At 38.5% G+C, this 15,350-nt stretch overlaps 1 protein-coding gene across 2 annotated transcripts in view; it reads left to right on the top strand.

The window, feature by feature from the left end:
- The first annotated feature begins 586 nt into the window (after positions 1–586).
- The window catches only part of KLHL20 (kelch like family member 20), a 55,761-nt gene continuing 40,997 nt past the window's right edge, over positions 587–15,350 (top strand). The window contains exons 1-2 of one of the 2 annotated variants that reach the window (XM_055419222.2): positions 587–723; positions 1,651–1,714. In XM_055419222.2, coding sequence (XP_055275197.1) covers positions 1,692–1,714 — 23 coding nt within the window. In that variant the 5' untranslated portion in view covers positions 587–723; positions 1,651–1,691. The other variant, XM_055419223.2, reaches the window with a different exon arrangement.

Raw genomic sequence — 15,350 nt, 5'->3', positions numbered from 1 at the left:
CTCCCTAATGCTAAAGTGAATTCAGAGCAGTGTTTGGTGAAGTGTTTGTTATAGAATACTAAGTGAAAGGGCAAGCTGACATAACCTTAAAATCCTCAATAAAACCCTGGTGTCTTGAAAGCTAACCTGGGAAAACTGGAAAATCAGGTCTATTTCTGATTTGTCTGAGGATCCTCAGCAGCTTGCACATAGGAGTGGCCTCATAGATATATGTCAACCACATGTAGACATGTGTCAATCATTCAACCCACAATTAGAGAAAAAATTGTGCCAACAGGAGACGTACCAGCTACAAATAAATCAATTCCTGGCTTTCTGTGACTCCTCCCATCTTTCTAATGACTTCTGCTGAGGAAAACAAAGGAGAAAGGAGAAGCCTTCAGTATTCAAATACTGCCAGTTCAGCAATGAACTCGCACATCCTCGGGATACAAGGAACTGGGTACAAGGACAGGCAGTCTTTGAGGGGACCCAAGCCCCCAACAAAGAGCACAGCTGCTTCCTGATCCGGGCCGGAACCTCTTGGTAAAGTATGTGGGTTCCAGAGGGAACGATTTAGGAACAGGACCACTTCCTGCGGCTGAAGTGGGGCGAGGGTGGGGAGGAAATAGCTGGAGGAGCGGCATCCTCTTTGCTCTAGCTGAGGCAGAGAAGGAGCCAGAGAGGAGGCGGCGGGCGGAGGAGGCAGAGGAGGCTAAGGCAGAGAAGAAAGTGTCGGAGCCGGTAGGTTAGCAGTCTTAAAACAGAGGACAGTGGACAGCGCCTAGGACTCGCTTTGCAAATCTGTGGTCCCAAGTTGCGGGGCTGCCCATTGGGTAGGGGCCGTGCTTCGCCCGCCACCTGTCAGTGGGCACCGAGAAGGGACTGCTGGGGCACTGGGACTGGGCCTTGCGGGGCACCAGACAGCGTTCAAGCGGGCTGCAGCCCTGCCCCGGAGCCACTGAAGGTGCTGGGCTGTTCTGCCTGAGGGCTGAGGTTCCGCACCCTGGACAGCTTCCCTAGACAGAGGTTGGAATCTGGGGGGAAGGAAGTGGATACTGTGCGTCCCACCTAATCTGGGGACCAGCGAGAACTTGCCAGGTGGGTGGTGGACATCGTTTCGGGAACTGAGGGAAGGGCTGGTAAAGAGAATGTTAGCATTGGAGCCATCGTTTCTCTGCCCTGTTCTGTCTGGGCTGTCGGAAACGGAGTTGTTTATTTTTAAAGGCAAGTACCTGCTCCTTCTTATATCGCTTCAGGACAAGTCACCAGCTTTCAGATCCGTTGTTAAGCCAGCGTTTTCCCTACCCGATCCATCATGCTAGTATTGCTGTGGGTATCTGGTGAATACTCCGTAGGTAATCGTTGATAGTGCGGTCAGAGTTAAATGTCTCCGGAGTACTTTTTGGAGAGAGACAAGAGTAGCCTAGCAATTGGGACTGTTTGCGCACTTTCCCTCAACTTTACGTATAATCGTTTTAGCATTCACAGTAAGGATGGTCATCTTAAAGGAACTAGGTACGGGTTATGAGTGTGCATCTGCAAAAGGCCTGTCGTGTAATATAATAGGATATAAAATTGTTTATCACTGAACGAAATCATTGTATAGAGATTGTTACTGGAAAGATCAGAAATAGTTTTTATTAAGTTACTGCTTTTCTGTTGTCTTAGGTTCGGCTTTAGAGTGTGGTGAAGGGTACTTTTCATGGTGCATGGAAGGAAAGCCAATGCGCAGGTAGGCATTTAGGAAGAAATCCTTCAGTTTCACTGAGTGAAATTCACATAATAATCCAGGGTTTCATTTAAAAAAATTTTTAAAGCTTTTCAAATCTTACCAAATTCTGTTTGGAACTAATGATTCTTGCTCTAAAATAAATCAAAAGTAATGTCAGAAATTAATAGTTTTTTAAATAGAGTAAAATATAAAAGTTAAATTTCTAAAGAGTGCTAGGAGGTTTATGTAGTCAACATTTCAACTTTCCTTTTTACATGGTAATTTTTTGTGGTAATCATTAAATGTACTATAATACTATGTGAGTTGATTATGCTCTTCAATTCCCTGTAGAATGTAGAGGTTTCTTTTGCCATATAAAACTAATAATTACTTATAATACACTGTATTGAATGTTTAATTATGGTTTTGATTATTTTATTGATGTTCATTGTACATTTGTTCTATTAATTAAAATAGCTGCATTGCAGGGAAGCTTGTTTGAGGACTGACTAAAAAAGGTATTGGACATAATAACTTAGTCCACAGAAAAACAGAACAATGTATGGGAAAATATAGACAATTATAGGCCTTCCTAACCCTATAATTTAGTAATGCTTTTTCTCAATCTGTTCTAAAAAATAAAACTCAAATCCTTATTGAAAAATCACCCCAGTTCTAGTCCTTCATTTTTAAAACTCATTTTATGTTTATTTAACTGTATTTAATCTTTTTTGTTTAACATCAAAGATAAATATATCTAGTAGACCCTTATAAGAGAAGAAACATGTTGTGATAGGAGTATGACTTAAAACCAGGAGGAAGAACTAGAATATAAATATTTTTTCCAAATCTGTTAATGATTTATTGATTCACCTTGACCTAGTCACCTTCGTTGTATCACTTTTGCTAGAAGTCACCCCAGCTTATTTCTCTAGTGTACCTGACCAAGATATTGGGAATTGATGAATGCTTGCAAATGGTTTGAGATCTCCAGATGTAAAGATGTTATGGACATAAAATCATAGTACACTTAATCTTATTTGTATCTTACTCTAAAGTAGAAATAATATTTGACTGCAAGTACATGAAGACATTAACAACATGTATATTAAATGCTTCGTCACTTCAGCTTCTAACATGGTTGCAAAAACCACTGATGGCTTCTCATCCTTAGCTGCTATAAATGTCATATGTAATTGTTAAAATAGGGACTTTTTTTTTTTTTTAAGAGAAAGCAGCATGGGGATGTTTTTAGTTTGTCAGTAATTCCTGTATAAAATATTTACTTAATCACTCATACATACTCTTTTTTCTGTCTTGCTTTATTATGTAATATTGCCAGTTGTTTAAAATCATGTTGGAGAATTCTGTTGCATTAATTGTTACTATTCTTTTTTCATCACCATCACTTGGCCAGAGCCTGGCCTATCATTGCTCCCAGGTTTTACTTTTACCTGCTACCTGCGTTAAGTCGTGGTCACACTTCCCTACCCTTTTCGTAATGGGCTGTGATTCTTGCTGCCAGCAACCCAGAAAGCAGTCTCTGGAAAGTAAGGTTGGGTTTATGCTTACCAGCTATTGGAGAAGCTTTGAAGGAGAGATAACTGTTTATATTGAATACATGTTCATTCTTTCTGCTACAGTGGAAACTGTTTGAGTCTCATATGTCTTCTGTACCTTTGTATCCCTGGCACCTGGTGATCCCTGAATGATTGTTTGAATGACTGAATAGCTGAATTACCTACAGACTTTTCCCATGAGGGGAAAAAAAGCTATGAACAGGAAAGGATTGCAAAATCATTTCTAGGATATTCTGATGCTTAATCATAAAGTTTTATGGAACCAATTAGCATTTTGTTAGCAAAGCTTCATTGCATTCATTTATTTAACTATTATATGCAAATGGTACAGAATTTCAAAGATAAATAGGATATTCAATGAAACTTAAGTCTCCCAGTGCTGACTGTAGCTCCCAATTTTCCTCTCCAGAGGAACCACTTGAAAGCAATTTCTTATGTATTCTTTCACAGTATTGTTATGCATATATAGAATATCTCCTCTTTTTCAAAAACACTGATATTTGCATATTTTGCATATTTTTCTCTATTTTTTTTTCACTTCACATATTATTTTGTTCAGTTTAGTTCAGTTGCTCAGTCGTGTCCGACTCTTCGCGACCCCATGAACCGCAGCACGCCAGACCTCCCTGTCCATCACCAACTCCCGGAGTCTACCCAAACCCATGTCCATTGAGTCGGTGATGCCATCCAACCATCTCATCCTCTGCCATCCCTTTCTCCTCCTGCCCTCAATCTTTCCCAACATCAGGGTCTTTTCAAATGAGTCAGCTCTTTGCATTAGGTGGCCGAAGTATTGGAGTTTCAGCTTCAACATCGGTTCTTCCAATGAACACCCAGGACTGATCTCCTTTAGGATTGACTGGTTGGATCTCCTTGCAGTCCAAGGGACTCTCAAGAGTCTTCTCCAACAACACAGTTCAAAAGAATCAATTCTTCAGTGCTCAGCTTTCTTTATAGTCCAACTCTCACATCCATACATGACCACTGGAAAAAACATAGCCTTGACTAGATGGACCTTTGTTGACAAAATAATGTCTCTGCTTTTTAATATGCTATCTAGGTTGGTCATAACTTTCCTTCCAAGGAGTAAGCGTCTTTTAATTTCATGGCTGCAGTCACCATCTGCAGTGATTTTGGAGCCCAGAAAAATAAAGTCAGCCACAGTTTCCACTATTTCCCCATCTATTTGCCATGAAGTGATGGGACCGGATGCCATGATCTTAATTTTCTGAATGTTGAGCTTTAAGCCAACTTTTTCACTCTCCTCTTTCACTTTCATCAAGAGGCTCTTTAGTTCTTCACTTTCTGCTATAAGGGTGGTGTCATCTGCATATCTGAGGTTATTGATATTTCTCCCGGCAATCTTGATTCCAGCTTGTGCTTCTTCCAGTCCAGCGTTTCTCATGATGTACTCTGTATATAAGTTAAATAAGCAGTAATTTATGACAAATACATTTAGACCCACCTGTTACTTGTAAGTACTGTTAACCAGTCGCTTCGAGAAACATTTAAGTTATTTTATGGTTTGCTATTACAGTTCTTCTATGAATAACCTTGTATGTGGTTTTTGACCAATTGTGTAAGTATAAAATAAATTCTTAGATATAAAATTCCCCAAGGAATATGTGCATTTTAAAACTTTGAATTAACAAATTCCCATCCTTAGAGATTATACCCGTCTGTAGTCTCACCAACAATGTGACTGGTTCCCAAGATATTATTTTTTAATCATTGGTATAATTTAGAGACACTAAAATATTTTGCAGTGTAAATTCTTCCATTTAAATATAGGAAACTGGGCCCAATTTTATTACGAATTGGTTTATTCACTCATCAAACATTTATATCATACTTGTTTTATTTTTGTATACTACATATATACTGGTAAAGTGGTGGAAAGACATGTAGATAGATACTATAATGCATCATGAAGGATTTTAATAGAGATGTACACCTCTGCTTTGTAGAGATGAATAAAACTTCACAGAGGTGGTGATATTTGAGCTGATCTTCTGGAAAGGATAAGAATTTGTTTTAAAGTAAAGAATATACTTGAAAGGATAAGAATTAAAGAAGGAAGATAGTAAAATATTCCATAAACAGAAGGAACAACTGTGCTGCCCAAGAAACAAAAAGACCCCAAGATCTGAAAGTGTATGACATGTATAGAATGGTAAGTATATCTGGAGTGTAGCGTATATGAGGGAGGAAGAAGGGAAAGGAAGATAGGGGAAAAGAGCATGAAAAGTGAAGCTACAACCATTGGAAAGAATCTATACCCTTTAGGTATTTAAGAGCCAATGGATGTTGTTATACAATCGAGATTTGTTCTTTGGGCTGATATTTAAGAAGTTAGGACGTGGGCTAGAAAGAGGGAAGAAAGGATAGCAAAAAGTACTAATTTAAAGGAGTTTGTGGGGAATTCTCTGGTGGTCCAGGAGTTAGGGCTCTGCACTTTCACTGCTGAGGGCCTGGGTTCAATCCCTGCTTGGGGAGCTAATCCCACAATCTGTGCAGCAATGAAGAAAAAAAGAAGCTGTGGTAGTTTAGATGAAAGCTGATGAGAGCCTGAAGTAGATCTATGGCAGTAGGGATTGAGAGAAGAGTTTGGAATTGAGAGTGTGTTTAATAATAAAATCAAAAGGATTTGGTGAACATAGAGTGAGGAAAAGGTAGTGATACAAGCAACTCCAAAGATCTCAGGTTAGTGCTGCCATAATGAAATAAAAAATACAGGAAGAGAACAGGTTTCCCTAAGCCAGGAATAGATTCTCTGTTACGTTCTTTAGATTATTATGTCTAGGAAACAGCCAGGCAGAGATAGCCAGCATATAATTGGAATATGGGTCTATAGCAGAAGAATGGTTTGAAAATTGTGAGTCATCAGTATGCAGAAGATTCTTGAAGTTGTATGTGTGAATAAGAGTAGAACAGAAAAGGAGGATGCCAGAAACAGAATCCTAGGGAGTACCAGAGGTATTTCAGGTGGGGCCTAAGATGAAAACCCAGTGAAGGTTCATAAAGTGGGTAAGAAGCTTTAGATTCTTTGGGTCTTATTTTATTTAATTGTATCTAGAGTTTTTATTGACAGTGTTCACTCATGGTGAAGATCAGATGAGCTCCTTGAGTTCAACATCAAAAGGCAAATCCCATTCAGATCTCTTGTCTTTAGAATTTCCTATTTATTCTAGTCAGTCTAAAATGTATGCTTCAAAATAAATTATAAGATACACCAGCTTGATTTGGCTCTTTCCTGGTGTGGCATGCACTGTAGGTTGGCTTGCTTAACACATCTCCCTTTCCTCCTTCTATTTAGACACAAGAAAAATAAATGTTATACTTTATATCTTTAATATTATTTTCATTTGTGGATGGCTTATGTAACACGTATGGGACTTCTCTGGTGGCTCACTGATAAAGTAACCACCGCCAATGCAGAAGACACAGGTTCGATCCCTGGATTGGGAAGATCCCCTGGAGAAGGAAATTCCAGCCCATTTCAGTATTCTTGCCTGGAAAATCACATGGACAGAAGAACCTGGCAGGCTATAGTCCATGGGGTCACAAAAGAGTCGGACATGACTTAGCGACTAAATAAGAACAATGTGTAGCACAGTGCTGCCAATGAGATGTCAGTGCAAGTTGCTGAGAGGTATCCTAGGAATATTTGTTTTTCTAACATAAAGGGAGAAACCAGCTTGTTTGCATGACCTTCCTCCTTCTTGCCTTGATTGCTGGGCCAAGGCGCCTAGTGCTGACCCTTGTTTCATCCAGTAAACAGTGATGAGATGTCTTAGAATTGAAGTATTAATGACCTATTTTCAGATTAAGGAATTAACAGCCTGGCTTTCTGGTACGGAATCAGGTCTGGAATGTAGTGCCTAGTGGATGCTCTTCTAATAAGCGTCACTGGAGCCTTGAGATGTTATTTCTGTTTTAAGGATTTGTATGCACAGATCTCTAGCTCTCGCTATCCAGGTGTGCTTAGGACTTTAAATGAAGGTCACCTCAGCTGAATCTTTAAGAGCAGGCAGTGTTAGTCACTCAGTCGAGTCCAACTCTTTGCGACCCATTGACTGTAGCCCACCAGGCTCCTCTGTCCATAGACTTCTCCAGGCAAGAATACTGGAGTGGGTTGCCATTCCCTTCTCCAGGGGATCTTCCTGACCCAGGGATCGAACCTGGGTCTCCTGCATTGCAAGCAAATTCTTTACCATTTGAGTCACTGGGGAAGCCCCAAGAGAGGTAGTCTGTGTCCAAATTAAGATAAATTTTTGAAGTATAAAAGGAGAGATGCTTGTTTAGTAGATAGGGAGCACAATTCTAAGCTAAAGAAAGAGTCAGCAGGTCTTTGGACTAAGAGATAAAACTTGATTATAAATGCCCTGGAAGATTGTTTTTTAAAACTTTTTATTGTGCTTGATTTCAAATTATCATAGCCACTTATAGAAAATGACTCTTTCCTCAGTTAAGACTTACTTTTGAAGTAGATCTGAGGAAGAAATGCCATGATAGCTTTGCAATTTAAGTTGACACACGTTTTGGGTTTGTGGAAAGGCCTTTTTTGAATGTACTTTTTGTTCAGTCGCTCAGTCATGTCCAACTCTATGGCCCTATGGACTATAGCCCACCAGGCTTCTCTGCCTGTGGAATTTTCCAGGGAAGAATACTGGGGCAGGTTGCCATTTCCTTCCTCCTCCAGGTGATCTTCCCTCCCAGGGATTGAACCTATGTCTCTTGTGTCTCCTGCATTGGCAGGCAGATTCATTACCACTAGTGCTACCTGGGAAGTGGTATAGAGAGATACTAAAACTGTGATATTCCTTTAGTAAAAATGAAGAATATTTAAAATATTTTACTTGTTCTTTGGTTTATGTTTTCTGCCTGCACATTACTTGATTCTCCTATCACTTAAGGAGATTTTTATATTCATGGGAATGACCCATCCATTTACCTAGCCTGCATTTCCTTAACCTCCTAAAAATTCTTGGGAATTTCACTTTCACTCACTTCAAAAATTCATTCCTACTCTCACTCAGAAAGGCTGTCTCTGAAATGGTTAAGTCCTAATAACTTGTTTTCTGACTGTAACCTCTTGAATGCTCACTCCATCTGTTCTTTGACCTAGTCATAATCAACATGGCTTTTGTCTCTTGTGTTTTTACACAGTTTACTCCTACAACCACTTCAACCATTTTCTGGCCACTACTAACTCAACTCTTGAGTATGTCCATGGCATTTCTCAATTCTAGATTAATGCAGGCATTTATATTCTTGGGCTTCCCTGGTGGCTCAGAGGTTAAAGTGTCTGCCTCCAATGTGGGAGACCCGGGTTCGATCCCTGGGTCGGGAAGATCCCCTGGAGAAGGAAACGGTAACCCACTCCAGTATTCTTGCCTGGAGAATCCCATGGATGGAGAAGCCTGGTAGGCTTCAGTCCACGGGGTCGCATAGAGTCAGACACGACTGAGCGACGGAACGGAACGGAACGGAATTTGGGCTTTAGATTGTTGCTGGATAAAACCAGCCACAGGGAATTCATGCTACTGTAGTCAGAGTCTTTAATATCATTGAGCCAACAGTGTTATCCAAAATCAATGCTTACTCATTCCTCACAGTAGCTATTTCACATCCTCACCCATTCTTCTTGTGACCCTCTTAGCACTCCTTTCAGTAGCAGCAAGTGATCTGTTCCCTCAACTCCTACTTCACAAAAAAAATAGAGCCCATCAGGTATGAACTTCCTCCAGCTTCTGACACCTCCTTACCCAAAAATATCTATCTGTTTCTGCACTGTGTTTCCTCCCACGCCTTTCCCCTGATCTCTTATGGGGGGCCCTTCTTCCTTTTATCTATGATCCATCCTTCTGTATTTCTTTATATTCCAGTTTAAGAATTTTGCTCCATCATTTATTCTCTCCCTCTTTACGTATATTTTAAAACTTCTCCCTCCTTCTGCTTCATTACATCAATATATAATTGTTTTCCTGCTATTACTCTCTTTAAGTAGACCTAGAACTTTATGTCTCTTTTTACAGGCAAGCTTCTTTCTAGAAATACTGCATACTCATTGTTGCTTTCTTTGCCTTCATTGAGCACTGCCATCGAATACATTAGATTTTTTACTGAAAGTTTAGGAATAATGAAAGAAGCCATAAAAGTTCTTAGCCGTTCAACATTTTTTCACTGACTGTTTCTGTCCTTAGATCACAACCTGCCACCATTTTTAACCAGTCTTCATTTCTTTTGCTTTCTAGCTTTTTTAAAAAAATTAACTTATTTTATTTTAATTAGGGGCTAATTACTTTACAATATTGTGGTGGTTTTTGCCATACATTCACATGAATCAGCCATGGGTGTACATGTGTTCCCCATCCTGAACCCCCTTCCTACCTCCCTCCCCATCCCATACCTCAGGGTCATCCCAGTGCACCAGCTCTGAGCACCCTGTCTCATGCATCGAACCTGGACTGGCGATCTATTTCACATAAGATAATATACATGTTTCAATGCTATTCTCTCAAATCATCCCACCCTCGCCTTCTCCCAGAGTCCAAAAGTCTGTTCTTTGCATCTGTGTCTCTTTTGCTGTCTTGCATATAGGGTCATTGTTACCATCTTTCTAAATTCTATATATATGCATTAATATATTGTATTGGTGTTTTTCTTTCTGACTTACTTCACTCTGTATAATAGACTCAAGTTTCATCCACCTCGTTAGAACTGACTCAAATGCATTCTTTTTAATGGCTGAGTAATATTCCATTGTGTATATGTACCATAGCTTTCTTACCCATTCATCTGCCGATGGACATCTAGGTTGCTTCCATGTCCCGGCTATTGTAAACAGTGCTGCGATGAACATTGGGGTACACATGTTTCATTCTGTTTTCCTTGGTGTGTATGCCCAGCAGTGGGATTGCTAGGTCGTATGGAAGTTCTTTCTGTTTTAATTCTCTCTTTCTCCCCCTAAAACTTTCTCCCTTTTCTTTATTATACTGAGTAGTTTGGGTCTCTTTGTTCTAATCTTGATACCTCTAGTGCTGTGTGCTCAGTCACTTAAGTCATGTCTGACTTTTTGTGACTCCATGGACTGTAGCCTTCCAGGCTCCTCTGTCCATGAGATTTTCCTGGCAAGAATAAAAAACAGAGACTACAAAACAAAGTCCTCATCTTTTAGATAGTTCATATAAGTGCATGGCATAACTTAGAGTGGTGGGGACTGTGTGAACTAAGATTCTAAGCCCTCCTAATGATATTTAAATTCAATTTAAATTTCAAAACATAAGAAACCAAAAAGTACTGCAAATGAAGGACATCTAATGATCATTCCAAGGGGCTGTCACCTTGCATTTTATAATTAAAGGCCTAAACAGATGTTTTTTTAAAAGCACCATCTGTCTCTGAAGTAAATGTTTCCCATTCCCACAGAATGTGAAAGAATAATTTTTAAAAAATTAATAACAGCTTTTTTGTTCCCATTATATATAGAAATTCAAGTGTAGGAAGTATTTCTTAAAATTATTTCATATGTCATATCTGATGCCTGTTTACAGAATTCTGTATATTTACTGACATTTTGGTAAATCCACATCCTTATTGTTTTATCTTATATGTTTGACAGTGACTTTGCTGTTACATTTCTTTCTCTTTATAGCTGCATTTTGAATCATTACTTTTTTCACATTGTTTTTTCCTTTCATCTTAGGTCAACATTCTTTTCGTAAAAGCTGACAGCTTCCACTAAGAAATTTTATTTGTTAGTCAAATTCATTAGTCAGTTATTAATCAAACTTTAATTTGTGTTAAAATAACACTTGCTAAATACAGACTCTAGAACCATACCCTCAGAGATTTTGATCCTCTAGCTCCTCTTAAGAATCTGTGTTTTTACCAAGCACCCTCACATAGCTGTTGTTAGAGAAATAGTATTTTAAAACTTAATGTAACAGCCCAATAGGAATTGGGCCAGCCACTGTGAAGAAAGAGTATCTAGTCTTCTTCCAACGTTTTTACTTCATTTGAAAGAAAAGATACAAATTCAGACCATACTTCTAAGTTTACCAATACCATTTTTAGAAAATCAGATAATAATGGAGCAAGAGCCTCTATAATACAGAAGTAGTTGGTCAGTCAAAGCAAGGGTTATTTTCTATATTCAAGTTGGTTAGTAAATTTAGAATATGTGGCTAATTTCACATCTTAACTACTTGTTTTTTGGTATCAGAAAGTTTGGGGTTGGAATTAACAGTTTCTTAACTCAAACTGGCTTAACCAATATAGCAATCTTTTATTTATGTAACAAGAAGGCCAGAAGTAAGGTGGGCTCCAGGATTGGTCAATGCATGACTTACTTGATAGTACCTTGGACCCAAGTTTTCTCTGTATCTCCAGTGTAACCTCTTCAATATTAGCTTCATCCTAACCTAAAATTGCAAGAGAATTTGGGCTTCATCTTTATAGCTGGGTACATGATCAGCTTCCCTTGAAGTACCTGGCTGGTAAAGAACAAACTAAGGTTATGTTAAGGTTTGAGAGAGTTGATGGTAAATATGCCATTTACAGACTTTATCTTAAAGTTCTACTTTTCTTAAGTGTTTAGTGAATACAAAGTCTGCTAAACTTATTGGCAAATTTTTACCCTTTTGGTTTTAGAAAGACTGTTTCCTAGAATTGACAGTCATTTTGTGGGAGAAGGCAAAAGCTCTGTTTGGTCTCCATAGTTTGTTAACTGTGGCTAGAATCCAGAAAAATCCTTCCACTTAGCTTCTTCAACCTTAAGACATGTGTAGATTAGTCTTGCAAATTAAGTTAATAAACAACCTATTTGAGTTCAATTTCTTTAATATATTATACATATATTTATTGTAATATCCTTCATTCACTATTGGGATAGAAATCCACAGATTGAGAAATTAAATAGTTTGAGATCCTCTGGTTTCTCTAGATGAATTTTCACTTGGACAGTCAGGCTTGCTCCCCCAAACCTTTAATTAAAAGCTTACTTAATAATAATTTTAAAGAAAGATACATATGAATTGACTTATAAAACAGAAATTGACTCACAGACATAGAAAACAAATTTATGGTTATCAAAGAGGATAACTGGGGGCAGGGGTTGGGGGGAGAGGTACAAATTAGAAGTTTAAGATAAACATATACACTTAACTATATTTAAAATAAGCAACAAGGACCTACTGTATAGCACAGGGAAATACATTCACTATCTTATAATAAACTATAATGGAAAATAATCTGAAAAAGAACATTTAGGTATGTAAATCTACAAATACATATACATGAGTGTGTATGTACAACTGAATCACCTTGCTGTGTGTGTGTTAGTCGCTCAGTCCTGTTTGACTCTTTGCAAGCCCATGGACTGTAGCCAGGCAAGAATACTGGAGTGGGTTGCCATTTCCTTCTCCAGGGGATCTTCTCTACCCAGGGATCGAATCCTGGTCTCCTGTCTGAGCCACCAGGGAAGCCCACTTTGCTCTATACCTGCAACTAGCACAACATTGTAAATTAACTATACTTCAATTTTTAAAACACAGTTTGAAAAAAAGCTTTCCTAGGGCACTTTCCTCTTTTGGGGAGTAGTTCACACTTCAGTTTATTACCCCACCCCTCAAATTATTAGAATACTTAATCCATCCGAATCCAAACAAAGGTATGAATATAGCTGTGACAAGGTGTGAATGCAATCTATTTCTAGGATGCTTATTATAATTTCCCTTCAAAGTTGCCCAGAAAAACATACAGGTATGTATGGCGAGTGTTGAGGGTGGGGAGCATTTTTGCCAGTAGAACTTTTTGGAGGTGATGAAAATGATGCAGGATGCGGGCTGAGCAGTTTTTTTTGTTTTTGTTTTTTATGTAAATGTTTACAAAAAACAAATAGCAGAACCACAGAAGAAATAACAATGTATAGAATTAATTATAACTTCTAGAATTAAATATAACTTCTCAGACGATTTACAGTGAGCTACCTCTTACAGTCTTGGTGATCCCTGTTCTTGCTCCTAAAAGAGCAGTGTACTCTAGCATGTGGATGCTGCATGTGACAGCATGCTTGCTTTTTCTCCCCTCTAAGAACAACAGTCACGTAAACCAGATTGCCAAGAATCTTTCCATTTCAAATACTCCATCCAACTGACCAAAACAGTTCAGGATAAAGCACTGACTTTGGAGTCAGAGTACCTATTAATACATTTAGACAAATTCCAACACTGTCACTTTCCTTGTGAGGTAAGTGTAATTATTCCCATGTTACAAATGATGAACTTGAGGGTCAGAGAAATTAAACAGTTTGCCCAAGATTATACCTTGTAAAACTAAGGTTTGAGTCTATGTTTGCCTGGCTACAGACTAGGCATTCTTTCAAGAGAACTAGACAAGAAAGTTTGGAGTGTATAGTTTATTTTGGCAGGAAGAAAAGTTGAATTCATTTGACAACTATTTAATGAGCACTAAATCCAGGTGTTGAGGTATAGCATTGAGCAAAAGAGAACAAAAGCTTTGTTTTCATGGAGCTTATGCTCTATTTGGGAGAGAAAGCCAATACATTTTATGAGGAAATAATTATTTAAGAAGAAAAATTGAGCACAGTAAAGGGTACAGGGTAGTAGAAGTAAGAGATGCTTTCTCATGTAAGGTGGTCTGATATGTTGACGTGCAAACAGAGATCTGAAAGAAATAAGGGAATGAGCTCTGCAGATATTTGGGGAGGAACCTTTCAGGAAGGAGGATTAAGGCTCTGAAGCAAGAAAGGCCTTGGTGTGTCCCAGCAGCACCTAGGAAGTCTGTGTGACTAGAGAAGCATGAGCAAGGGGAGAGTGGAAGATGAATTCAGAGAGTTAGCTTGGGGAGGACTCATATAGAAGTTTGTAAGCTCTACAGGCTTTGTGTTTTACTATGAGTGTTTAAAAGATTTTGAACAGAGAAATGATACAATATGAATTTTCTAAAGGATTGTTTTGGTTGTTTAGAGACGAGAATATAAATCAACAAAGGTGAAAGCAGGCAGATCACTTAGGCAGCTATATAAAGAAGTGTGAAGATAACCTGAATTAGGGTGTGAGTTCAGTTGCTCATTTCTGTCCAGCTTTTTGCAACCTCATGGACTGTAGCCCACCGGGCTCCTCTGTCTATGGGATTTCCCAGGCAATAATACTAGAGTATGTTGTTGTTTCCTTCTCCAGAGGATCTTCCCAACCCAGGGATCAGGAATTAGGATGAGACTAGTGGAAAATTAAGAGAAATAGTTGGATTCTGGGTATTTGGATGTCAGAATTGGCTGATGGCTTGCATTTGAGAGTATGTGGAAGAAAAAGGGCTCCAAAATGTTTGACCTGAGCAACTAGAACAATGAAATTATCTTTAATTGATCTGGGAAGACTAGAGGAGAGACATGTACTTGGGTGAAAGTAGTCAAGGAGTCAAGGAATCAGTTTTAGTGTTTGAGATATATTGAGTTTGAGTGATTTGGGGACATCCATATGGGTCTGAATTCAGAACTTACCCAGATAGGAGCTAAGAATCCTTTAGTCATTTATATACAGGCGATGGAAACCATGAGATTAAATGTACTTCTCAAGAATGTGTATAGAGAGCATAGAAAACAGAACTTAAGTAGATATGTAGAAATTAGCTTCCATGTTGTACTTGGGTGAAATAAAAAATTGTTTATATCTGAGTTCAACAGTACCATCTTTGTATACATAATTAAGATTGCAACAAAAACTCTTTAATTTCAACATACAATGTCAGTGTTATAATGGGAATTTTTGAATTGGTCTTGTCTTTAATGGTGGTTCTGCTGGAGTGCACCACTGTTAACCTCGTGATTTATTCTTTCAGCGTCTACTACAAACGACACCAATAAAGTACTGTGGCTAAAGGCTCTTTTGGTTGTTTATGTGGGTGGTAAAAATTATTTTTTAACTGTTCTGCTTTCAGTTTTAAATTGTCAGGCATAAATAATGCTGTTTCTACCAGATGTCAGGTATTATGAATAGTTTGTACTGTAGAATACATTTACCTGTAGGCTCAGGTCAAGCATAGATTAAATTTAT

This window comes from Moschus berezovskii, chromosome 17 (assembly GCF_049115385.1).
Source record: "Moschus berezovskii isolate FMDL1 chromosome 17, NW_MosBer_1.0, whole genome shotgun sequence".
Taxonomy (NCBI): domain Eukaryota; kingdom Metazoa; phylum Chordata; class Mammalia; order Artiodactyla; family Moschidae; genus Moschus; species Moschus berezovskii.
The sequence above is the reverse complement of the archived record's forward strand: the minus strand, read 5'-3'. Positions and strand labels throughout refer to the sequence as shown.